Source organism: Protomyctophum parallelum, assembly GCF_964188405.1.
Source record: "Protomyctophum parallelum genome assembly, chromosome: 20".
Lineage (NCBI taxonomy): Eukaryota > Metazoa > Chordata > Actinopteri > Myctophiformes > Myctophidae > Protomyctophum > Protomyctophum parallelum.
This window is the reverse complement of record NC_139718.1, coordinates 9981267-10008055: the sequence shown is the minus strand read 5'-3', so window position 1 is coordinate 10008055 and position 26789 is coordinate 9981267. Positions and strand designations below refer to the sequence as shown.

Here is a 26789-nt window from a genome sequence, read left to right as displayed (position 1 = left end):
AGCTTGCTGTGGTGCACTGGCCTAAAAGTGGGTCCTTAAAAACTGGTAAAACTTCTGAAATGTATGTAGGTATGTATGTGTGTATGTATTTAAAAGGGGGGCTTTTTTGTAAAAAGCCCAGCCCACAATACCTTCATATATTTAAAAATAATTCAAAAATAGAGTTACCAGTGAAGGGCAAACTGCCTATTCACTGGGGACTATGCAAGGCAGAGGCGTCCACCCCCCTGAGTCCAAGTTAGGCTAGACCGCATACCTAAATGTATGTATGTACCGTATGTATGTCGGGGTAAGAATGGTGGTCCCTTATTGGCTGTTGATGGTGACTTAACTAAGGTACGTTTCCAATAAGGTCAATAACGGGTCTAAAGGATTTAGAACAGCATTTGTAAGTAATAGACACTAGTTAGTATAGTAGTACTTGTAGCGTGCTCTACTTATGTGCAAGGTGCAAGTTGGCACCTCGACAGATTTTATTATATTTACAATTGTTTACAATACAAATACATAATAATCCTAAATTACAGTACATTGTAGGCCCACTATTTATACACATTTACAGTATATACAAATTGTGGAATGGGAGGCAGGGCAGCTAGGCCACGTCACTCTGACATTACCTTAACCCATTCTGAACGGGCACCCATTTTGGTGTCGGCATCATGTTATGCTTTAGCTATTTAAAAATAGCAGATCTACAAGCTCATATCGCGCCACCGAGTGGCGCGATACGAGCTTGTAGGTCTGCTATTTTTGAAGAAAATCGAAGAACGACTGACATTTTTAGAATTTGATCTCAGGTCAGAATGGGTTCATCAGACCAGTGTGTGTCCGGCGGAAACCTCGTATGAATCTGATCTCAGGTCAGAATGGGTTAAACAAACCCGATACGCCCATATAGGCATGTCCGTATGACTTGGTTTGGACATAAAGTGTGTGTGTGTGTGTGTGTGTGTGTGACTGTGTGTGTGTGTGTGTGTGTGTGTGTGTGTGTGATTAAACATGCAGTGGTGTAAACGGATAGTTGTGGTTTCTCAGATTGATGTCTCCACACATTTACACCCATTGTTCACATGATCTACGTGTGTGTGTGTGTGTGTGTGTGTGTGTGTGTGTGTGTATACAAAGACACCTGGCCATATTGCACTCTCTGCGCTACAAAATCCTGGGTTGAGTTTACAAATCATTTCACTGATTGTAAAATACATGTTTCGATGATTTAAACGTGTACACTTTCAGACCAAGTCGCATCACACAGGCTTGTTGGGGTGCATTGGATGCATTGCATTCTGGCTATGTGATATTTAATTATTCTGATCTGCTAATCAGTGTTGATGATGGTCTGAGGACCATAATGTCCCCTCTGTGTCACTCTATTTTCACCATGTCACTTTTTTAATGTTTGTTTAGACTCGGCACTTATGAAGTAAATCGTTTGCCAGCCAAGTATAGATTTTGAGGATATTACAATGTTTAGAGCACTTATGACTTAAATTGTTTGCCAGCCAAGTCTATGGACTTTAATGTTTGTTTAGGGCACTAAATGACGACCTAAGATATATAGGCCAATATAAATACATTTGACATGAGTGATTTGTGAGGGGCCTCCTATATTCAGTTAGTGTAGATTCTCGTCTTGTAACACAAATTCCCATTGACAATGAATGGAGAGTTTACATCATATGTGGACGAGCAAATCGGCTATTTTCGTCCTACACAAAGATTCAATTCCCATTGACAATGAATGGAGAATAATGATGTACGATGCTAAGAACGCCCCTCACTTCACAGAGCCTCAGTTTCCATCGCTCAGTATGCGAGTCCCTTCTTTTTGAGGGGCGCTAAAAGTCTGGCTTTCAAACATGACGTCATGTGGCAGGCAAGTCTATGAACTTTTAATGCCCCCCAAAAAATTCAGTTTTGCCCCCGTGACGTCATGTGGCAGCCACACTGGGTGTTTATTTTGTTGTTTTTGAGGGGCGCTAGGCGCTAGACCTCCCCCCTATGCTCAGCTTTGTGTGTCTGTCTACCACATTTGTGATGATTTGATTGGCTGAGCATGGAATATGATGTATGAAGATAAGAGTGCCCCTCACTTCACACGAGTGTGATTATTATTATTTATTTTAGAACTAACCATATGTTAATTATACTGAGGGAAGGCCTCGATCAGCATGGCATGGCCCTGCCCTCCTGCGGCGCACGCTGCCACCAGGCCATACTGCCCGCCTTCCGCCTGCAGCCGCTCAGCCACGGTGGTGACCAGCCGGCAGCCTGTGGCCCCGAACGGGTGACCCAGGGACAGGGACCCTCCCCACAGGTTGAACCTCTCCATGGGCGGAGAGCCCAGCTTAGACCTCCTGCCCATGTACGTCCGGGCGAACCAGTCCGAGTCCATGGCCTTGAGGTTGGCCAGGATCTGCGCCGCGAACGCCTCGTGGAACTCGAAGACGTCGATGTCGGCCACGGTCAGCCCGGCACGCTCCAGCAGCGTGGACGTGGCGTAGGCGGGCCCCAGCAGCAGCTGGTCCCCGGGGTCCTGGGCCACGAACACGAAGTGTCTGAGGTAGGCCAAGGGCCGGTAGCCCATGGCCAGCGCCTTCTCCTCGGACATGACCAGCACGGCCGAGGCGCCGTCGCTCAGGAAGGAGGAGTTGGCGGCGGTCACCGTGCCGTGGGGTTTGACGAAGGCCGGCTTCAGCTTGGCCATCTGCTCCAAGGAGGTCGGCCGGACGCCGTTGTCCCGGGAGACCACGTGGTGACTGCCCGGCACCTGGAAGCACATGACGTCCCGCAGCAGCCCGGCGTCCTGGGCCTCCTTGGCGAAGCAGTGCGAGCGCAGGGCGAACTCGTCCTGCTCGCCCCGCGACACGGCGAAAGCGGCGGCCAGGCGGTCGGCGCTGTGGCCCATGATCTCCCCCGTGGAGAACTCGGCCACGGCGGGCAGCTCCGGCGACAGGTGTGTCGGGCGGATGCCAGCGATCAGGCTGAGCCTCTGGTCCAGCGTCTTGGCCCGGCTGAGCGACAGCATGGTCCTCCGCATGGCGCGGCTGTGGCGGATGGGCACGTCGGACATGAACTCCACGCCGCCTGCCACCACGGCGTCGCACTGGCCTGTCGCAACCAGCCCCACGGCCGTGGTAACGGCCATGTTGGACGAGATGCAGGCCATGGTGACGGTGTGCGCCGGGGTCCTGTCGGACAGGCCGGCTCCCAGCGCCGCCTCCCTCGCCACGTTGCTGGTCTTCACCTCCTGGATGACCGTCCCATAGACCACGTGGTCCACGGCGTCCCGAGGCAGGCCGGTCCTCTGCAGCAGACCCTGCAGAGACACTCTGGCCAGGTCGTGGGGCATCAAGTCGCTGTACGCCGTTCCAGACAGCAGGAAGGGCGTGCGGACCCCTTCCACCAGGACGACATTCCTCACCCCGGGCCGCGCCAGCGTCTTCTTGCTCTTGTCGGGCCGCACCAGCGTCTTCTTGCTCTTGTCGGCTGGATTAATCCGAGGCTGGAAGTGCAGGCGAGCTGTGGTGCTGACGGAGCGAGTTGCCAGGTTGACCGGTCCGCTGCTGCCGTTACTCCACAACACTTTCGGCAGCATAGAAGCCATTTGACCCTTTTCTTTAAGTCTACATCAACGCTGCTTCCATTTAAATAGTTATTTTAATAAGACTGAATTATTATTGTTTTAAAATTAAACTGCCCCAAATTTGGTGTGCTGGTGTCAGAGATGCATCATAGTTGGCTGATGTCACAGGCTGGGTCTCATGACGTCAGCAGCACTGTTCCCATGTGGACCACATGATTAGCGAATCATAAGCGTCTGTCTGTTTCTCTGACTGTCTGTCTCTTCAGAGGTCCAAACCGTCTGTCTGTTTCTCTGACTGTCTGTCTCTTCAGAGGTCCAAACCACTGGACCGATGTTGTTTTTCACACGTTGCATGTTCACATGCGTGGTTTACAATGACGAATAGCGTCGGGGCGGGGGTCTGATTGGCGCATTGGCCATCACCTCTTAGATGTCTGTTCTTATTACACACAGATGAAATGACACAACAAGCTCTGACACACACACACACACACACACCCCGGCCCATTGGATAACTGTGCTCTCCAGAAAAAGCTCCTGACCGTGGCTTGTACGGAGCAGTCATTTAAAGCTTAACCGCCTGGAATCAAACCATTATATGGGTGATAGGTTTTGAAATCCTAACTGACACTGACATACTGTACATTGGCTTTGCAGTCTGCAGCTCTGGTCTGTGCGACTCCGGAAACGGTCTGTGCTCCAATCGATAAAAATAGTAAATGCACCCTTAAGTCCTTCTAAAGCAATTAAGCCTACTCTATATAATCCTATACACGACTGGACTCTTTTGGAAAAATGAACGCAAATGGATACAAATGGCTGCTTCAGACCCACCTAGGCTGCTAATGCAGGCTGACAGGCTGTCCAGGGTTTGTTTCCAGATCCCAACGACCTTTTCATTTGTGTCACTCTCACTCACCCATCTCTCACCCCATTTCCTGTCAGTCTACTGTCGTATAAAAATGTCTTCTACATCCTGACAGTTTTCTGAAAAACCTATGTTTCTATATCAGTCGTTCTTCGATTAAAAAAAATTTAGCAGACCTACAAGCTCGTAGCGTGCCACTCGGTGGCGCGCTATGAGCTTGTAGATCTGCTATTTTTCAATAGCTAAAGCATAGCGTAATGCTAACAACAAAACTGGGTTCCCGTCCCCAAAATGGGCTAGACAGGCTCTAGGGCAGGACCTGCGCACTGACCAGTGAATAGAAACCAGGCTATCCGCAGCCAAGATATGCAAAGTTCCATTCAAAAGATCAGAAGGAGAGGGTAGGGTTGCACTGCAGTCTCACATTATGGACTGAGCATACAGTACTGGTCATCAAAAAGGAGCCACGCTTCCTGTTTTAATAGGGCGAGTCTATTGCCTGGATTAAAGACTCTTTGTCCCCACATTGGCTTTAGAACATTAGGGGGTCGTGAAAACAACTGACACTAACCCAGCTATTCCTAGTCCCATCTGACTAAAATGTTTCAACCCAAAAGTGAGCTCTTCTGTAACTTTACAGTAACTTTACAGTAATATAATTAATGTCAGCTGCTGTGTGAGAGAGAGGGAGAGCTGTGTGGTAACAATGGTTTCAGATGATAGAGAGCCCACACCCAGTATCAGGAAAACACTTAATGTCAGGCACACTTGTGTAATCTTGGATTTTAATGATTCACAGAGCGGGAAGAGAGTTGACATGTCTTTTCAATCAGTTTTACAATGTAATGGCTTCTTAATTGGTGAAATATGAGATATACTGTACAGTAGGTGAGAGGTGCATGTATAGTAACTACTGTGTGTGCACATGTTTTTGTAATCCACAGTAATACTGTAATGAAATACTTCACTTTGACAGTGTGTGATGCATATCACATGCTGCACACCTCATGCAACAGGACCCCATGCAGACCATCATCAACGGGCAATGAAACCTAGCTAGGAGGATTTTGTATCTTGTTTTCAGGTTAATTTTGTTTTTAGCTAGTTGCATTCACATACTGTAGGCTGCATAAGACTGACCTTATACTACACTGTCATGTAAGCACCACAGCTGCAGCTAATGCAGATGCTAATTGGTGTGTTGACCCAGGTAGGATGCGTCAGACTTCGGTGCTTTATCACCCATCCACTAAAATCCACATCATGTAATTTCATGTGCTTGTTCTAACCCAGGCTCAGGGAGGAAATATACAACCTGTCTTATCAGTCTCATAATAATAATATGGGGGTTGTGATGACTGGCTTGGACGTTCTTTTGCAACACTTCCTCTCTTCCTCTCTTGTCACCAGAAGAAGGGACATTCAGTTTGCGGCTTCACCCATAGCTTCCGTTTCAGCTACGGCCGCCCGGGCCACATGATGCAGTAAATGGCGCTGTCTGTCCCTCTACAAATGTACTGAAACATCATCTGACCTTTTTTTTCTGATGGTGTTGTTTGTGTTTCAGGTGAACTTTGTGGTGTGCCAGCTGTTTGCCCTGCTGACGGCAGTGTGGTTCCGTCTCTACCTGCACCCCAGTAAGACCAGTCCCTTCATCAGACACGTGGTGGCCACTCTGCTGGGCTTCTACCTGGCGCTCTTCTGCTTCGGCTGGTGAGTTCTGGCTCTTCCCTTTGCTCTGTCTGGCCTTCAGTCTATAGGGCTCCAACCATCATCTTTTTTTTTTTTTTTACATCTAATTAATTTATTTTAATAGTGTACGAAAATATCAAATCTACAAGCTCGCAGTGTGCCACGATGCGACTAGTCGTGATGTGTTGAATTTGTATAGTTGGCCGTTTAACATTCCCCATGGCATCCCCAAAATGTGATTATTTTTAGTCTTTAATCGATTAAATCGATTAGTTCTGTTGCACTTCTACTCTGATCCCTAGGTTCTTCCATCTTCCTACACTGTAATATCCTGAGTTTTAAACAATTAGAAAAGACTGACATCAGTCGTGGTGACTGAGAACTTTAATCTATAGCGACTTCATAGACTGGCCTCCAAGTACTCTAATAACAGACACTGTACTAACACTGTACTAACAAGTACCCTAGAGACTGGATTTTATGTTAACACACCAAACGCCCAGGGTTATTTAATCCATTAACCCATTCTGACCGGGCACCCATTTTGGTGTCTGCATCATGTTATGCTTTAGCTATTTAAAAATAGCAGATCTACAAGCTCATATCGCGCCACCGAGTGGCGCGATACGAGCTTGTAGGTCTGCTATTTTTGAAAAATCGAAGAGCGACTGACATTTCTAGAATCTGATCTCAGGTCAGAATGGGTTCATCAGACCAGTGTGTGTCCGGTGGAAACCCTCGTATGAATCTGATCTCAGGTCAGAATGGGTTAAATCAGAGCGCCCAGCGATTTATAGCAGCGGAGCACATTTAGCGACGGACCGGGTGCTATCCCGGCTGTAGCTGAAGTAGCTTGATGTAGCCGAAACAGTCCCGAGAACGGGAGGTATGATTAATTATAATTACCGGACAAAAAACATTACTTGCACGCTCTGCTTGGATGGCAAACATCCTAGACCAACCACTATTTGTCACACACGTTACCTCAGTGAAATTTGTGCGACCGATTTGTAGTGGATCTGACCGCCCAACCCAACCTTTGTTGCTGAGTGCCAAGTGCCATCAAATAAAAATACATTTAAAATAATATAATAATAATACCTGTGGCATTAGGCGTGCTCAATCGTGTATAGGATGAAATGGGTCAAACTAGCAACGTTCTATTGCTTAAATTGTACATTTTGAAAACTACCTCCCCCTGGGGCGCCTGATGGAGGGGAAAGGAACTGGTCGGAATAACGTGTCCCTTCCACGCGCTACGTCCGGCAGGGGAAATTCCCCTCTGTCAGGTGAAAAGAAGCAGCTTGGACTCCTCATGCATAGAAGGAGGCATGAGGTCAGTCCGCTGCCCCCCCCAGGTTGGCAGAGGAAGTGTAGCGCCCAGGATTACATTAGATAATTGGCACTGGGTGAAAAGAAAACTGGGTTACAAAATCGTAGGATAAAAAAAAAAAAGATTGTACATTTTGTTCGAAAGTTGTAGGGAAGCGCCGAAAGCCGACTGAGCTTGTTTGAACCGTCGGATAGCAGTAGGCTAGAGGAGAGAGGACTCGGAGTCCTTTAGCCCATTCTGACCTGAGATCAGATTCATACGAGGTTTCCGCCGGACACACACTGGTCTGATGAACCCATTCTGACCTGAGATCAGATTCTAAAAATGTCAGTCGCTCTTCGATTTTTCAAAAATAGCAGACCTACAAGCTCGTATCGCGCCACTCGGTGGCGCGATATGAGCTTGTAGATCTGCTATTTTTAAATAGCTAAAGCATAACGTGATGCTGACACCAAAATGGGTGCCCGGTCAGAATGGGTTAAAATATAAAGGTATGTAAAGTCCAGCTGAAGTGAAGATATTCTAATAAGGGTTTCACTTTTTTTGATGGTGTGGAGAGTTGTAGCAGTAACATTTTCACACCTTTTTTAACCGTCAATCTGTAGTAGTTTGGTTGATGCGGGGACAGCTTTAAACCAAATGCTCTCGGATATTTCAAGCTGCAATTTCTTCAACCGGTTGGCTGAACGTAGAACATAGGTGTAGTACAATGATATTATTACTTAAACAATCCTTTGTTCCTTTCACGCCGTTTCACAAATCACAGATTGGGACTTGGCCTAACAAATATTTCAGCCGAGATTTGTTTTTGCTTTAAGCAGTGTAATAGGGGAAGTTCAGAGAAAATAAAACATTATTGTAACACGTACTGTTAGCTGTATTTGAGCCACACCTTCAAGTCATACCGCACAGCTGCTGCTGTTTTATGCTAGTTATTTTTCATTTATTTATTTTATAAATCTTTGAGAAATAAGCGCATTGAAGCGAGCTGTATTCTACACGGCAACAGCACACGCACGCACGCACCTTTACTCAGCACTAGCCACGTTGTACTACTGTACCAAAAGAAAATAATGCTGCTACTTATTCATCCTGTGGATGACTTATTACTTAGCCTATTATTACTTGCACATTCATTTTCCCATTATTGTATTACATTTGTTTTATTACAGTATGTGTCTGTGCCTTGTAATGCTCCCCAGACCCGCGGTTTAACTTGCAATTGCAGTAGTTAAATAATTAGGAGTTTTTCTTTTGTATCCTTTGTCCTTAATCTTTTGTTGTTCTGTTTTGTATTTGTATACTATTTGCCCACAATGTAGTATGATAGAAACTGTATTTTGATCCTCTGTGTCCTCTATATACTGTACGTATGTCAGAATTGAATTTGAGTTCTCCTTGATAGATATACTACTTGAGTCCTACAGTATGTATTTAGTTGTGTGGCAAATAGCAAGAATAGCCAAGCTCACAACCTTTTAGATGTGCTATTTTTTAATGAATATAAATCAATTAACATGTGCCCCAAAAAAAGGAACGCAAAGGGTTGATGTGGTTAGCGCCTAATATAATATATCCAGTGAAGAAATTAGTATACAGTATATTTCTGTCTTTGATGGACTTTCTGACCTATTTTAGTCTCTACCTATGCTGGTCTCCCTCTGTCTCACATGCGTCCAACTCTATTGTCTTGTCTTTTATAGTTCTCTCCACCTCTGCTCCTCCCCACCATCCATCTCCCAGTACCAACGCCCCCTCTCTCTCCCTCCTTTCCTCACCTCTCCCTCACCCTGTCATCTTCTACCTTAACCTCACTCATCCTTGCCAAGGTAAATGGATCAATAGTGGAGGGTAATTGATATCCAACTAGAAAGCTATTGCTCTGTAATAGACAACTTGCTATAATACGTCTGGCAGAATGCCTCCATAAGTGCCTCTCACCTTGTGTGTGTGTGTGTGTGTGTGTGTGTGTGTGTGTATACAATTCAATTCAAAGGGCTTTATTGGCATGAGAAAACATACTTTTACATTGCCTAAGCACAATACTGTGTTTACACATAGAGTGTGTGCGTGTGCGCGAAACATTAGCCAGCCAGTCAACCAACTAGTGGGGAAATGCTACCTGGCCGGATCAGAGGCCGATCTATCTGATCTCCATCGTACATCATGGCTCGGCTTTAGTTGGCTGCGGACAGATCAAAGTATTTGTTGTGGCTGGCGATAGCGATGTTGTCATTCTTACAATGGTGTCACAACGTGTATAGCATTTTACTATACAGTGGAGAGTGGCTGTTCAGAGCACATGGTTGGAACTTCATTTAGCCAACCGGACATGGTGCTAATCAGTCTAAGGCAAACCCCATTCTCCTAATGAGAAACACTATTTATCCCCTCTATTTTACCAAGGCATGTAAACCTCTTTGTTTAATTGGACTTCAGAATCGATATGCAAACTTTTATGTCCACACAAGTGGCCCAGTGGATTTAATCTCCTACAGTAAGTTCCACAGTATGATGAGCCCATATAAATACTTGGAGCAGACAACGTCTCACAGTGCCAGCATATGGTCATATTTATTGTACTTGGCTGGGTGTTCTTGGCCTGGGTGTTTTATTTTTTATTTTTTTTACACCATACCCTGCTATGTAAATGATACAGCAATTGTAGGAATAAAAAGCTAAAGATTATCGGTTAAATTAGAGATTGAGCGTGATGATCATTGTGCTGTATTAGGTAATGTCAGGGAAGCACGACTACACGTACTGTATACAATATAGATAAGTATATTGAGCCAAAAGGAATCGTCAGTCAAAGTTGCATAACGGTCACTTGGTTTTCATGCAGCGGTGCATGTGCAAGGCTATATACAGTAAATGCAAGCATGGATATATGTGTATACACGTGCTGCATACTGTATGCACGCCTTCATGTATATTGTTGTGTACGGATTACACACGTGCAGCGGCTGCAGCCTTCGGGGGGCCCTCTAGCTAGCAGACATACTGCACATGGCCGGCTCCTTTTAGGACGTTCCGTGTTTTTATGCATACCGAGGCTTACACACACAGTAACAGACTTACACAGTAAAATCCTCCTTTTTTTTTTTCAGAGGCTTTACTGTGTATTTCTATGTATCTGCATCATCATCATCATCAGAGAGACCAGATGTTGTTTATCCCATTCTGACCTGAGATCAGATTCTAAAAATGTCTTCTACATCCTGACAGTTTTCTGAAAAAGCTATGTTTCTATCTCGGTCGTTCTTAGATTTTTCAAAAATAGCAGACCTACAAGCTCGTAGCGCGCCACTCGGTGGCGCGCTACGAGCTTGTAGATCTGCTATTTTTCAATAGCTAAAGCATAGCATAATGCTAACGCCAAAATGGGGTTCCCGCCCAAAGAGGGTTATATATCTCTATATTCGGAGGTCATTTCAACTTCACCGCACAACATGCAAACAAACGGCACGTTTACATTTCCAGCTTCAAGGACCTCTAAGTCTACTGCAGCGCTTCCCCAACGTTTCAGCTCATCATGACCCAAAAAAGAGAAATGAGCAGGTCTACAAGCGCACAGCGCGTCGCGCCACATAGTGAGCTGAGCTTGTAGATCGGCTATTTTCACTACTTCTTAAAAACAAGCATTTTTTTCCTATGGATCCTTTTAATGGAATTTGAGATTTTTTTATTTCATTCAGGAAATTACTGAAAAGAAAATCATTGCTTATTTGGTGGAAATTCTTTTTTTTAATGTTTGCTTTTTTTTGGGAACGTTTTCTTTTAAATGCGTTTTCGAATTACAATAATAAAAAAGGAAATGTAGCAAACAAAGAATAAAGGGACCCATAAAGATGTGTCCGCGACCCATAAAGATGTGTCCGCGACCCACAAAGATGTGTCCGCGACCCATAAAGATGTGTCCGCGACCCACAAAGATGTGTCCGCGACCCATAAAGATGTGTCCGCGACCCACAAAGATGTGTCCGCGACCCACAAAGATGTGTCCGCGACCCACAAAGATGTGTCCGCGACCCACAAAGATGTGTCCGCGACCCATAAAGATGTGTCCGCGACCCACAAAGATGTGTCCGCGACCCATAAAGATGTGTCCGCGACCCATAAAGATGTGTCCGCGACCCATAAAGATGTGTCCGCGACCCATAAAGATGTGTCCGCGACCCACAAAGATGTGTCCGCGACCCACAAAGATGTGTCCGCGACCCATAAAGATGTGTCCGCGACCCACAAAGATGTGTCCGCGACCCATAAAGATGTGTCCGCGACCCATAAAGATGTGTCCGCGACCCATAAAGATGTGTCCGCGACCCATAAAGATGTGTCCGCGACCCATAAAGATGTGTCCGCGACCCATAAAGATGTGTCCGCGACCCATAAAGATGTGTCCGCGACCCACAAATGGGTCCCCGACCCACAATATAATTGGCAGTGCATGTTCCCGTCTCCTCCTGTCTAACACCTCTGCTCTCTCTCTGTATCTGTGTCTCTCTCTCTCTCTCTCTCTCTCTCTCTCTCTCATTGTTGCATTATTAACCCATTCTGACCTGAGATCAGATTCATACGAGGTTTCCGCCGGACACACACTAGTCTGATGAACCCATTCTGACCTGAGATCAGATTCTAAAAATGTCAGTCGTTCTTCGATTTAAAAAAAAATAGCAGACCTACAAGCTCGTATCGCGCCACTCGGTGGCGCGATATGAGCTTGTAGATCTGCTATTTTTCAATAGCTAAAGCACGACATGATGCCAACACCAAAATGGGTGCCCGGTCAGAATGGGTTAACACTTGAGCTGCCATTGGCTTGCCCGCCCCATATCCCCACTGCCCTCCTCCTCCTTATAGCTCCCCTTGCCTGCACTTCTGCTTGCTTAACACGGTGTGGCATCTTCCCTCCTGGAGGCTTTGATGTCAGACCATCACACACTGGGCCCTCCTCAAAGACCCATCTGGAAGCTGCTTACCCCTGCTGCACAACTGTGTGTGTGTGTGTGTGTGTGTGTGGCTGTGCGTGTGGCTGTGCGTGTGCGCTAGCGCGAGTCAGGACAGGTCATCTTATTGCTTGATCGTGTCACACCTCGGGGTGCAAATGCACGTGAAAGCACACACACACACACACACACACACACACACACACACACACACACACACACGCACACACACACACACACACACACACACACACACAGACAGACGCATACCTACGTAGGCCTTGCTGTCAGTATTGGGTACGTGGAATCTGTAGAACATGAAGAAGCCTTGTGATGGTGATGTGACTGCGGGGGTGAGGGCAGGTCACACTGTATTCCCCGTGAGTGACAATGACACATTACTGATGGTAACAAACATCCCACATGACATGGCTGATCGCATGCCCCGGGGGGGGGGGGGGGGGTTTCTGAAGCTCCTTCCTCCTAATCCTGCGTCCTCATGACATGATGGAGATGTGTGTGTGTGTGTGTGTGTGTGTGTGTGTGTGTGTGTGTGTGTGTGTGTGTGTGTGTGTGTGTGTGTGTGTGTGTGTGTGTGTGTGTGTGTGTGTGTGTCAGTCATCTAAAACTTAACCCATTTTGACCTGAGATCAGACAGTTTTCTGAAAAAGCTATGTTTCTATGTCAGTCGTTCTTTGATTTTTCAAAAATAGCAGACCTACAAGCTCGTAGCGCGCCACTCGGTGGCGCGCTATGAGCTTGTAGATCTGCTATTTTTCAATAGCTAAAGCATGGCATGATGCTAACACCAAAAGGGGTTCCCGCCCAAAATGGGTTAATTCCACCATTTTGAGAAATATGACCATTTCTGAGTTATGACAGCACTGCTGGTAAAACACCTGTGCCTGGTATGCAAGTGACACTTTTTATTAGCTTCATATTGACCATACATTGTTTATTTTCAGAATCTGGTGTTAATTGTGGAATTAAAGGGTTATTTTTTTTTTTAAGAAGAAGAAGAAGAAGAAGAATGAGCATTACATAATTATTCTTCGTGAATTCAGTGTTTTGGAAATGCAAAATGCAGCATATTTCAGCAACAAGACATTTCCAAATTGCTTCACACCAGAGCATTAAGACACATTAATGCTGTTTTCACATTATGAAAAGGAAATTTGAATAGGCAAATGCAACCTTTTATTTATACTCTTTTCGTACGACACTGCTGCACACCAACATTTTGAAGTATACAAGCATGTCTCATTACGACACATTGGGAGCTCTTTGTTGTGAGCTGCGATTTTCTCTCTGCGCAACACCGTCATACGATACGAGTATAAATGATTACTTAATGTGTCTGTTAGGTGTGTGTGTGTGTGTGTGTGTGTTAGGAACATACCTTTACTGTCGGGTGGAAACCTTCTATGTCCAAAACTGTTAACCCATTCTGACCTGAGATCAGATTCATACGAGGTTTCCGCCGGACACACACTGGTCTGATGAACCCATTCTGACCTGAGATCAGATTCTAAAAATGTCAGTCGCTCTTCGATTTTTCAAAAATAGCAGACCTACAAGCTCGTATCGCGCCACTCGGTGGCGCGATATGAGCTTGTAGATCTGCTATTTTTCAATAGCTAAAGCACGACATGATGCCAACACCAAAATGGGTGCCCGTTCAGAATGGGTTAATGCTGTTGCGATGTGACACATTTTGAGCTTATAGATCGTCTATTTTTTTGCTACTCGAGTACAAGACATTGTGGTATGACGTGGATTAATTTCCCACCCGAAACCTAAAAAAAAGTTCAAATATGCAGATAAGAAGGTTTCTGCCCCGCCGGCAACGATAACGGAGTTCTACAGTGTTAAACCCATTCTGACCTGAGATCAGATTCTAAAAAAATGTCTTCTACATCCTGACAGTTTTCTGAAAAAGCTACGTTTCTATGTCGGTCGTTCTTAGATTTTTCAGAAATAAACCTACTAGCTTGTAGGTCTGCTGTTTTTCAATAGCTAAAGCATAGCATGATGCTAACACCAAAAGGGGTTCCCGCCCAAAAAATGGGTTTAAGCGACACGATGAGCTGCTAAAATCCCACATGTGTGTCCGTCCCGCAGGTACGCCCTCCACTTCCTGGTGCAGAGCGGTCTGTCCTACAGCATCATGGTGTTCACCGGCCTGGAGCACATGCACAAGTAAGAGCTACACATGTACAGTAAACTACTACACCGTTTAAAATGCTTTGTTGATTTCTTTTCCTGAGACAGGTTTTCAGGACAGACGGTGGCTATACCGTCATGTGCAACCGCACACGTCATGTGCTCTTATGTTGGCGTCACACAATATTTCGCTGGTTCCTAGAGGGTACACAGCTAAACCCTGATTGGTTCCTAGAGGGTACAGAGCTAAACCCTGAGTGGTTCCAACTTCCTAGAGGGTACACAGCTAAACCCTGAGTGGTTCCTAGAGGGTACACAGCTGAACCCTGAGTGGTTCCTAGAGGGTACACAGCTAAACCCTGAGTGGTTCCTAGAGGGTACACAGCTAAACCCTGAGTGGTTCCAACTTCCTAGAGGGTACACAGCTAAACCCTGAGTGGTTCCTAGAGGGTACACAGCTGAACCCTGAGTGGTTCCTAGAGGGTACACAGCTGAACCCTGAGTGGTTCCTAGAGGGTACACAGCTAAACCCTGAGTGGTTCCTAGAGGGTACACAGCTAAACCCTGAGTGGTTCCTAGAGGGTACACAGCTAAACCCTGAGTGGTTCCTAGAGGGTACACAGCTGAACCCTGAGTGGTTCCTAGAGGGTACACAGCTAAACCCTGAGTGGTTCCTAGAGGGTACACAGCTGAACCCTGAGTGGTTCCTAGAGGGTACACAGCTGAACCCTGAGTGGTTCCTAGAGGGTACACAGCTAAACCCTGAGTGGTTCCTAGAGGGTACACAGCTAAACCCTGAGTGGTTCCTAGAGGGTACACAGCTGAACCCTGAGTGGTTCCTAGAGGGTACACAGCTGAACCCTGAGTGGTTCCTAGAGGGTACACAGCTGAACCCTGAGTGGTAATTTAAATCTGTGAGTGTAAATATAGACCGTATAGGTCTCCGTCTCAATGCTCCAAAAAAAACGTGTATTATCTGAGCGGTGAAAACATTTCGGCTTCTGCAGCCTTCGTCAGGTGTACTGAACAGCAGTTATATATATATAAAGGTTCGATTCCCGCTCGGGACGCTGTGGGGTGCTCCTCTGCGTCATCAGTGCCCATACCCGAAGGCGGGGTTTGGCGAAAGGGCCTTTCTGTGTGGAGTTTGCATGTTCTCGGGCACGGGGGCACTAGACCAGGATTACATGCAGTAATCCTGGTCTCTAAACTGCCTCCCCCTGGCCAGCCGGGGCGCCTGGTGGAGGGGAAAGGAACTGGTTGGAATAACGTGTTCCTTCCACGTGCTACGTCCAACCAGGGAAACTCCCCCCTGTCAGGTGTAAAGGAGCAACTTGGACACTCAGGCATGAAGGAAGCATGTCCGTTGCTCTCCCCTTGTCCCCCATATACAGTATGGGGACTAGGTTGGTGGAGGGGGTGTAGAGCCCAGGATCACATTAGATAATTGACACAGGGGTGAAAAATGTGTTACAAAATCGTGGGATAAAAATGATAAGAAAAAAATAAATAAAGGGTAAAATGGACAGAGCTCGCATCAGATTTTTCAAAAATAGCAGCCCTACAAGCTCGTGGCGCGCTATGAGCTTGTAGATCTGCTATTTTTCAATAGCTAAAGCATAGCATAATGCTAACACCAAAAGGGGTTCCCGCCCAAAATGGGTTGTGGCTATATAATAATAATAATAATAATGACTTGAAAGGTGGTGTTCAGCAGAGCTCAAATCTCCGCCAGGAGGCTATTCTCTGATAATAATAGCATTGTACTGTACGTCTACACTTAAAGACCTATACAGCCATGAATGTGCCGACGCAGCGTTCACGAGTGCCTGACTTTGAACAAAGACGTGGGAGAAAACCTTTGGGTTGAGAACAGGTCTGCTCTAAAAAAAAAAAAGGTCTCAAACCAATATCATGCAATTCTTAAACCTTATACATGGGAACGTAAAATATACAACGCACAATATACATGCATCTATGGGACCAACAATAACTGCTAATACACATGGCAAAAGGTATAGTTCAACCAATATGATTAATTATGTAATACAGTCATGCTTGAAATATGTGGACCCTTTTTTCGCAAATCTTATTTATTTTTTAAATGACATAAAAGTACGCAATTACTGAACATGGCATTTTCCAAAGGTTACATTTTTCCGGCACCGCTTTCATTTTGCATTTGATCTTTTCTGGCATTTCGTCTGTCCGTGCACTTCTTGCGCAACACACATACTGTACTGGCAATCCTCCGCAGATCAAGCTGGCCACATCCTGGTGTATGTGAACCACGATATCCTTCCTCTAGTCTTAACCCATTCTGACCTGAGATCAGATTCTAAAAATGTCTGTTTGAAAATGACAGTTTTCTGAAAAAGCCATGTTTCTACGTCAGTCGATTTTTCAAAAAATAGCAGACCTACAAGCTCGTAGCGCGCCACTCGGTGGCGCGCTACGAGCTTGTAGATCTGCTATTTTTAAATAGCTAAAGCATAACGTAATGGTAACACCAAAAGGGGTTAAAGTTGTAGAAATCGAGGTACGTCGCTCCAACATTAACCTTCCGAGACACCCGTCACACGGTCGCATAGTCAACTGCCATAGCTGCTGCACATGATACAGTACTGTAGAACTATGACACGAGACGTGAATTAAATGGATTCAATGATTGATCGATTTATTAACAGTATGCAGAATAGGTACATTTCAAACCTTAGCACGACTCAATACAAAAACTGTTACCGTGGATGATAAAGCATTACGCTTGTTTACAACAGGGTCCACCATTTTTTTTTTATTCATCAGAACATCGTGCAAATGTACGCTTCTAAAAAAACAAAAGGGGAAATCATCATATAAAGGAAGGGAAAAGGCAGTAGGGCGTTCCACATTTTGGTGGCATAGGAGCTAGATGAATTTAGTCCCTTGTTTGTGCCGAATCTGGGTTGCACATGGTTTGTTGAACTCCCTCTGGTGTTGTGGGTGTGGACGCCATTGACATTAAGGAAGTCTTTAGACGGGTACAACATGGGTATATCTTGGTGGAATGTCATGCGTTCACTGCATGCCATGCTCTCTAGCCTGCAGTATATTCAGTTCTATACGTGTTTAGCATTTCTGCGAATGTCTGTCGCTGATTTCCTGGGATTACCAGGGATATATGTTTGTTTTTGTCTCAATAATGCTCACCGTGACTTTGACAAGTGACTTAATTTGCAACTGCAACTGCTCAAAAAACAAGGATAACTGAATGTTGTCTATAACTCAGCTGGTATATTGATATTTGGCTGAGACGCTGTCGTGATGTAATTTCTGTGAGCTCTTTTACTGCCTCCCCACCACCACACTTCAAAAATGATTCCCTGGGTCCAGTAATCGCTTTGAGTGCACCATTGAAAAATATTCTGTGGAAGATGTAACCGAATCGAGGTCCCTGTCCTGCCGTCAGTGCACAGGAAATTTAGACTGATCGACCTAGGCCCGAGTAGTATGTAAGATTAGCTGCAGACTATAGTTTTGACATCGGAAGTGCTGAAAATCTACCAAGAATTAACCCATTTTGGGCGGGAACCCTTTTAGTGTTTTAAACATTGTTATAATTTAGCTATTGAAAAATAGCAGATCTACAAGCTCCTAGCGCGCCACCGAGTGGCGCGCTACGAGCTTGTAGGTCTGCTATTTTTGAAAAATCGTGAAAATATTTATTTCAGAAAACTGGAGGATTTAGAAGATTTATTTTTCAATTTTGAGGTCAGGCCTAAATGGGTTAAGCAAATAAATATAATTTAAAATAAAATCCGGCTCCTATATGTTCCGCATTGGGGAATAAAAATCCAACTCTCTAAGACTAGGTGATAGAGCAGATGAGCTCACGCTGACCTGCCAGGCTTCAGCAAACATTTGACGAAGCACTCCCATTGAGAGATACCGTACTAGGCAAACAACGGAGTATAGAGGATAACACGATACGATATTTCACAGTTCAGCTCCCTTACTAAATGCGCTTGGACGGTTTCCTGTCGTGAGGGAGGGAGGGACGGCACATTTTTGGGGCTTGCTGCTTGGGCTGGAGGAGCTCACATGCCTGGGTTACAGGAACACATGTTCCAGATGCAGCCTGTGGCTGTTGGCTCACTCCCATTTCAGTGACGTTGCTGTTTTTCCTTATTGTGTTATCTTGATGTTTTGGGAAGTTGGTGAGTTTGCAGCGTGACGACGACTCTGCCCCTCAGTGTTCCATCTGTGGCTCATCTTTGACCGTTTGTGTGTGGTGTGTGTGTGTGTGCTGTACTGTACTGTACTGTACTGTACTGTACTGTACTGTACTGTACTGTACTGTACTGTACTGTACTGTACTGTGTACACACGCACAGACACACGCACACAATCTTGTTATTTTTAGCGTGATTCAAGGCTATGGGGGCAGGTGCAAACAAGTGTTTCCTGTGGACAACATGCCATGAATAAACAAAATATTCAATATGATGACAACTCACTCCATATATTGAACTTTACGAATACCCTGTCTTGTCATTTTGTCTCTGCATTTTTGATCAATTGTCATGCTACACACATAAATACGAAGATAGGACTTGCAGTCTGAATTGAATGCTCCAAAGCCCTCTTCAACAGAACACTGACAGTCATCAGAGTTTTTCATAGTAATTCACTGTACGCAATCCTATCTGCCAACCATTGTACTGTAGTGTACTGTATTCAGTATATTGTACTTAGTTTATTAAAACTAATACTGCTCTGTGACACCAACTAAATCTGTTACCGATTTTCCAGCTGTGTATTTCATTGAAATGGGTACCAAGTAACAACGCTTGAGCCTAATTTATTCTTAACTTGCGAATCGGTGTCATGTGGCCGAAATAACCAATCTATAAGCTCACATCCCGATGCGATGCATTGTGAGGTTGTAGATTCCAGATTGGCTCATTTCGGCGAGCAGAAAGGTATTAGTTAAAGGAAAACTTCACCCTTTTTGCAAAAGAATATATGTTAATGACATTTAGAAGATTTAGAACACTTCCCTGGGGGTCTTTATGTGTGTAATATGTGGTTTTAGATATTTTAGATTTTAGCAGTGAGCCTAGTGTCTCTGATGTCATCGACAGTGGGCTCACTTCCTTCCTGGACTACAATTCCCATAATGCTTTGGTACACTGCTCCTCCTTGTGGATAGGGGGAGGGGCAGTTTTACTGTAGTCCAGGAAGGAAGTGAGCCCACTGTCGATGACATCAGAGACACTAGGCTCACTGCTAAAATCTAAAATATCTAAAAACCCACATATTACACACAAAGACCCCCAGGAAAGTGTTCTAAATCTTCTAAACGTTATTAACATATTTATTTATTTTGCAAAAAGGGTGAAGTGTCCCTTTTAAGCATGAGCTAAAACCCTTGGCCCTGTTCAGCCACCCTGCAGGCTACTAGGAACCTCACCTACACCAGGGTGGAAAACCAATGTTGCTGACAGTTCTTTTCAAACCTTGTGTTTTGGAGTGTTTAAGTGCTATAGAAACGCTGTGGGGTGTGTGTGTGTGGGGGGGGGGGGGGATCAGGGTTTAACATTGACCTGCTAGTATTTAAATTATGTGCTGTACCAGGTCTGTATCTGGGTCAAAGGTTCATTTTAAAGCTGCCGTTGCTCAGTCGCAGTTTTCTAGGAATGTCTGTGCTGTGCGGTCAGGAAAAGGGTGAGAGAGGCCACAGTCCTGTCATGTTCACATCCGCAGAGATGGAGGGCATTGAACCGGCAAACGCAGGATTTTGCATCTCTCTCTCTCTCTCTCTCTCTCTCACTCTCTCTCTCTCTCTCTCTCTCTCTCTCTCCCTTGATGTGGTCCCAGGCTGTCTCCAATATGTCCCAAGCTGGGACATATACATTATAAACTTGATCTTGACCTTTACTAGTATTAACCCATTCTGACCTGAGATCAGATTCATACGAGGTTTCCACTGGACACACACTGGTCTGATGAACCCATTCTGACCTGAGATCAGATTCTAAAAATGTCAGTCGTTCTTCGATTTTTCAAAAATAGCAGACCTACAAGCTCATATCGCGCCATCTTCGGTGGCGCGATATGAGCTTGTAGATCTGCTATTTTTCAATAGCTAAAGCATAACATGATGCCAACACCAAAAATGGGTGCCTCGGTCAGAATGGGTTAATGAGATAATGTACGTATAAGAATGAGTATTCAGATAATGGGTATATCTCTATCTCTCTCCATCTAATCCTGTACCAAATCTAGTAACAACATGAATCTTCTTTCATGGGGATCACTGGCACAAGACATTTCCAAGCGGGTGGGGGGGGGGGGGGGGGGGGGGGGGTCTGCCGCCTAATGGTGGGGGTCTTTGACATGAAAAGATTTTGAAACCACTGATTAACAACCATTTTACACACACATGCATACATGAATTATGTCATGCCCACAACTATGACTCGGCTTACACTGAAAACATACTATCATTGTGGTGAGATGTTAATGAGTTGCAAATATCCCATGATTTAACTATTACCTTGAGTTCGTCTAAGCCAGTGAAATCCTCCGCCGTTAATTTAACCCGTGAGAGTGTACAACTGGAACCAAATGGACACCCTGGCTGGTTCACACTCATAACGTTCTCTCCCCTTTGCTCTCCTCTCCAATTTGTCTTTCTATTTTATCCGTCTGTACAATATTTTACTGTAACTTAAGCCTCCCGTCTCTCTCGCTTCTGTTTCCCTCTCTCTCTCTCCCTCCCTCCCTTCCTTCCTTCCTCAGTCGTAATACCACTCTATTGAGATGAAATGGAGCAGAACAAACCCGGATATATACACTGTAGTACAGTGGCCTGGCATTAACCCCCTCCCCCCCCCCCCCCCCCCCCCCCCCCGGACTGAATTCATTTATGTGACCACTGTACTGTGATTATAACAGCCTGGAGGCGTCTGTGACAAACAGTAGCGTGCTCTGTGTGCTGTATTATAATACCGTAACCACTGCTTCTATTGCCACTGTTGTTTGGTGTTTTGCCTCGCGCTGCTGGCATAGAGGGGGAGACCATTTACAATGTAGGCATTTCACCACTTTAACCCATTTAGACCTGAGTTAAAAACATTCACTTTGAAAGAATATATATTCAAAGATTTGCGTCACATTTTTTACGATTTTTCAAAAATAGCAGACCTACAAGCTCTATGAGAGAATTAATGAACCCCTAATTGCTCCCGATGTGCTGGTTGGTGCCTTGCATGGTTTCCGCTGCCGTCGGTGTGTGGATGTGTGTGTGAATGGGTGAATGTAGTGCACAATCTCTGTGAAGCGCCTTGGATAAAGGCGCTATATAAATGCACCATGAATGGTTTATTTCGATATTTGCTCAGTTAGACATCACAAACTTTTTTTTTTCTTTTTGATTTGATCGAAAAGGTATAGAGACAATTAAAGCAGTCCACATGAGCATATACTGTATGTATAGTGTATACATCCGCTTTTTGAAAATAGCCGATTCACAAGCTCACAATGCGTGGCGTGCTAGATCTGCTATTTTCAAAACATCTTGAAACTAAATGTGGAAGATTTTTGAAACATTCAAAACACAAATCCCGTACGGGACTCCCTGGCACAAAACATTTTCAGATAGGGGTAAGGGACATGAATTTGGGGGTCCATGACAGTCGACAGAATGACTGGTTTAAATAACAATAATATGCAACTACTACACTTTAGAAATAAGCCCAAACTAACCAGTAGGACTTGCTAGTGCAGTGACAAGGACACGGACAGTTTAACATATACAGTACGAGTACACTGACATAGTGTGAATATCGACAGTATTTAAAATAACTAACAGGCTGTGGCTGTGGCGACTGTGGCTCAGGAGGTAGAGCAGGTCGTCCAATGATCCATGGGTTGGCGGTTCGAATCCCGGCTCCTCCTGTCTACATGTCGAAGTGTCCTTGGGAAAGACACTGAACCCCAAATTGCTCCCGATGTGCTGGTTGGTACCTTGCATGGCTTCCGCCGCAATCGGTGTATGAATGTGTGTGTGAATGGGTGAATGTAATGCACAATCTGTGTAACCTTGGATAAAGGCGCTATATAAATGCACCATTTACCATTTAAACCAAACAAGGGCAGTTCATTTTAGCGCAATAAGTTCATTACCCCAACCAGGCTCCCACCAGCTGCGTTGGTTTGGAGGCAGTGCCTGACCAAACCGGACATACTGCTAATGGGAATTAACCTGGGGCGCTAGACTCTTCCTCCAACCCAAGCTGTGGAATGACCTCCCGCCCTCATTCTGTAGGGGAGGTCATTTCTGTCCACACACAGCCTGGAAATTCACCTCTTCAGACTCTATCCATCTTATCGTCTACTTTACCGTTTTCCCAAAAAAGAAAAAAAGAAATAAATGATGAGACCTACTACTGCATTTTTGTTTTTTGGGGGGAGCGAGAATATTTTTGAAATAATAATAAATAAATAAAAATCTGAATGAAAAATAAGGGGATATTTACTCATATAAATGGTCCTGCGACCCACAAGTGGACCCCGACTGTTTGGGAAAACGGTAAAGTAGACGATAAGATGGATAGAGTCTGAAGAGGTGAATTTCCAGGCTGTGTGTGGACAGAAATGACCTCCCCTACAGAATGAGGGCGGGAGGTCATTCCACAGCTTGGGTCTAGCGCCCCAGGTTAATTCCCATTAGCAGTATGTCCGGTTTGGTCAGGCACTGGTAGACAGGAGGAGCCGGGATTCGAACCGCCGACCCATGGATCATTGGACGACCTGCTCTACCTCCTGAGCCACAGTCGCCACAGCCACAGCCTGTTAGTTATTTTAAATACTGTCGATATTCACACTATGTCAGTGTACTCGTACTGTATATGTTAAACTGTCCGTGTCCTTGTCACTGCACTAGCAAGTCCTACTGGTTAGTTTGGGCTTATTTCTAAAGTGTAGTAGTTGCATATTATTGTTATTTAAACCAGTCATTCTGTCGACTGTCATGGACCCCCAAATTCATGTCCCTTACCCCTATCTGAAAATGTTTTGTTTGTATTTTGCTCCCCTGTATGCCCAGTGTATATTTGTGGAAGTGTGGAAGTACGGGATTTGTGTTTTGAATGTTTCAAAAATCTTCCACATTTTGTTTCAAGATGTGTTTTGAAAATAGCAGATCTAGCACGCCACGCATTGTGAGCTTGTGAATCAGCTATTTTCAAAAAGCTGATGTATACACTATACAGTAGGTTTACTGTGCTCATGTGGACTGCTTTAATTGTCTCTATACCTTTTCGATCAAGTCAAAAAGAGAAAAAAAAAAAGATTTTTGTGATGTCTAACTGAAAAAATATCGAAATAAACCATTCATTCATTCATTCATTCTGTTCTTTTGGGCTGGTTTTCATAGACCAGCGTTGCTTCTTTCTCTCACACAATCTGGCAACACTGTGTGGGGCAGCTGTTCAGTGGGGAGGGGATCTGGAGCGCTGGCATGAGAGATGCCACGCATGCTTAACGTTCTCCCAGCGGAACGCCTCGCTGGTATGTGAGAAGATGGGACCGCACGCCGCCAGGTCACTCATACTGTGTATCAGAGGAGACATGGTTGGTTGTCCCCCATTTGTAGGTCGCGGACACATTTTTATCTGTAAAATATTCTACATTTTGTCATTTTTAAAAAAAGTTTCAGAAATTAAAAACACTTTCCATGAATGAGACATTCCATGAATTAACTTTTAAGATGTATAGTGAAAATAGCTGGTCTACAAGCTCACATCGCGACGCATTCTTCTGAGCTTGTAGATCTGCTATTTTCACTAGTTTGGGTGAACATCAGATTTCTCTTTTTGGGTCTCGAGCGGTCAAGAGGTTTGGGAACCACTGGTCCACACCCTCCCCAGGCCCGCAGAGGGTGTTGGCAGTGACGGTAACCACAGTACACACACACACACACACACACACACACACACACACACACACTGGGAATTGGCAGTGACTAAATTTGGAGAAAACGGACCCTAAAGTCTATCCCCAACACCATAAAGAGTTGTCTGTCTGCTGCTGGGACACAGGGAGTGGAGAGAGTGTTGGGCTACTTTTAGTACTCTGAGGGGCTGGTGGTAATGAGAAGAAAATAAATAAAAAATGTTGGCTGTGGAAATGGTAATAAAAGTGAATCTCCAATGACCAGCAGCAAACTGGAGACTCTTTCATGGTTTCATTCATGGTTCATTTTAATTTAATTTCAGTTGTAGCCCTTTTTATTTTTTTATTTTTTATTCCTGTCTCTATGTTCCCCCATCTCTCATTTACACTCATTGTCTCTAAAATTCTCAATCAATCAATCAATCAATCAATCAATCAATCAAGAATCAAAACTTTATTTGTATAGCACATTTCATACAGCAAGTGCAACCCAATGTGCTTCACAGATTACAAATAGAAGAGACATTATAGGAAAAGGAAAACAAAGAAGGAAAAAAAATAAAACATTTGAAAACATTACAAATAAAGTCCCGTCAGTCCGAACATGCATTAACACAATCGGTGCAGGGATTCCTTCAAAATAGAAGCTCTGGGGTGCCGGAAAGACATGGCCGCTTTTACTATGAAGTCTCAGTCAAAAAAAAATTTAAAAAAGGAAAAAAATTCAGAATATTCTTCTCTGGCCTGATAGCATTGAGGATGCGCTCATAACGCGTCGATTGGGTTCCCTAGGACGTGTGGAGCCGTCCCACGGACGGAAAAGGTTACGACTCGGTGGCCACTGACAACCCAGCCGATTGGCTCAAGACACATAATGACGTAAATTCTCCATTCATTGTCAATGGCACTTAATGTTTGTTCAGACAGAATCTACACTATAGTGGTTTATAGGAGGGGCTAGTGCCCCTCAGAAATAAAGCTTGGAGCTACTAAAATACCTGCATTTTGCTGTGGGAGGGGTGGCGGAAATGGAGAACAGGGGGCATCTATGAAACAATTATAGGCCAACATGTATGTTGGGACAGAATTATAGGCTGATTCGGGTACATGCCTTTTGGTTTGGATTTCTCCTTTAATGATCTGTGTTTGGAGGAGGATATTTAACCCATTCTGACCGGGCACCCATTTTGGTATTGAAAAATAGCAGATCTACAAGCTCATATCGCGCGCGCCACCGAGTGGTGCGATACGAGCTTGTAGGTCTGCTATTTTTGAAAAATCGAAGAACGACTGACATTTTTAGAATCTGATCTCAGGTCAGAATGGGTTAATCAGACCAGTGTGTGTCCAGTGGAAACCTCGTATGAATCTGATCTCAGGTCAGAATGGGTTAATAACATACCTACAGTAGGCCTACCTAAACACACATACTGTAACCTGACAGTCACACTTGTGGCTGTATTTATTTTGGATTTTAACCCATTAAGACCTGAGGGCCGATTAAAAAAAAATGTCAATTTAGTTCCAAGAATGCCCCATGCCAAAAGCAAAGATATGGAAAAAAAAAGATGTCACACTTTTATGTAACAAAGTTGTTCCTACTTTAGACAGAATAAGGAAATGTGCCGTTGCACTGCCGCTATGTGGCCCAGTGCTGGTGGAAGATGCATGGGCCCTTTAGTGTGATGTGGGTTAGTGTTGTGTAATGTGTGTATTCACACGTCTATATCCATGTACTTTTCATGCATACTTGGCTAACTACATTTCCATGTACTGCATGTGACAAGTCTGACAAAGTTTCAGACGTATTCTATAACCATCGATATATATGTACGGAATGTGGTTATGACTCTGCATATAATTATTTGGGCTGCTACAGCGTACAAGAATCTTCCTCCTGTGATCCAGTAATTGATGTATGCATTTGTGGGAGCATTGTCTCCAGTGGTGCTTTCGAGGGCTTTACGGTGTGTGTACACATGCCGAGAAACACAGAAAATCAGCTTTGATCAGAGCTGATGGGTGTCTTGACTTGTTATTACTATACAGCCTGCCCTGCGGTACCCAGAGACCCCATGGGGCTCCCCTTCTGTGCACTGACCTGTCTGTGGCTCTCCCACAGCGGGAAGGCAGCCTACTTTAGTCCCAGGCTCTATCGGAGGCCATCTGAGGCAGCGAGGGGAAATTAAGGTCCCCCCCCCCCCATGTGCTGTAAATTACACAAACGCAAATCACGTCAGGTTGAAGAGCGGATAC

General features: G+C 44.8%; 2 protein-coding genes across 2 annotated transcripts in view; one reads left to right on the top strand and one right to left on the bottom strand.

Annotated features, from left to right (window-relative positions):
• The window catches only part of mboat2a (membrane bound O-acyltransferase domain containing 2a), an 83586-nt gene that overhangs the window by 25071 nt on the left and 31726 nt on the right, over positions 1-26789 (top strand). The window contains exons 2-3 of the mRNA XM_083792005.1: positions 6025-6170; positions 14553-14630. Of these exons, the coding sequence (XP_083648131.1) occupies positions 6025-6170; positions 14553-14630 (224 nt within the window). The remainder of the gene's footprint in view (positions 1-6024; positions 6171-14552; positions 14631-26789) is intronic.
• Positions 2144-3610, bottom strand: LOC310878440 (trifunctional enzyme subunit beta, mitochondrial-like; the record flags this gene model as incomplete). Its single annotated transcript, XM_083792770.1, has 1 exon — positions 2144-3610. One exon carries the CDS (start codon positions 3608-3610, stop codon positions 2144-2146), a length of 1467 nt encoding a protein of 488 aa, XP_083648896.1.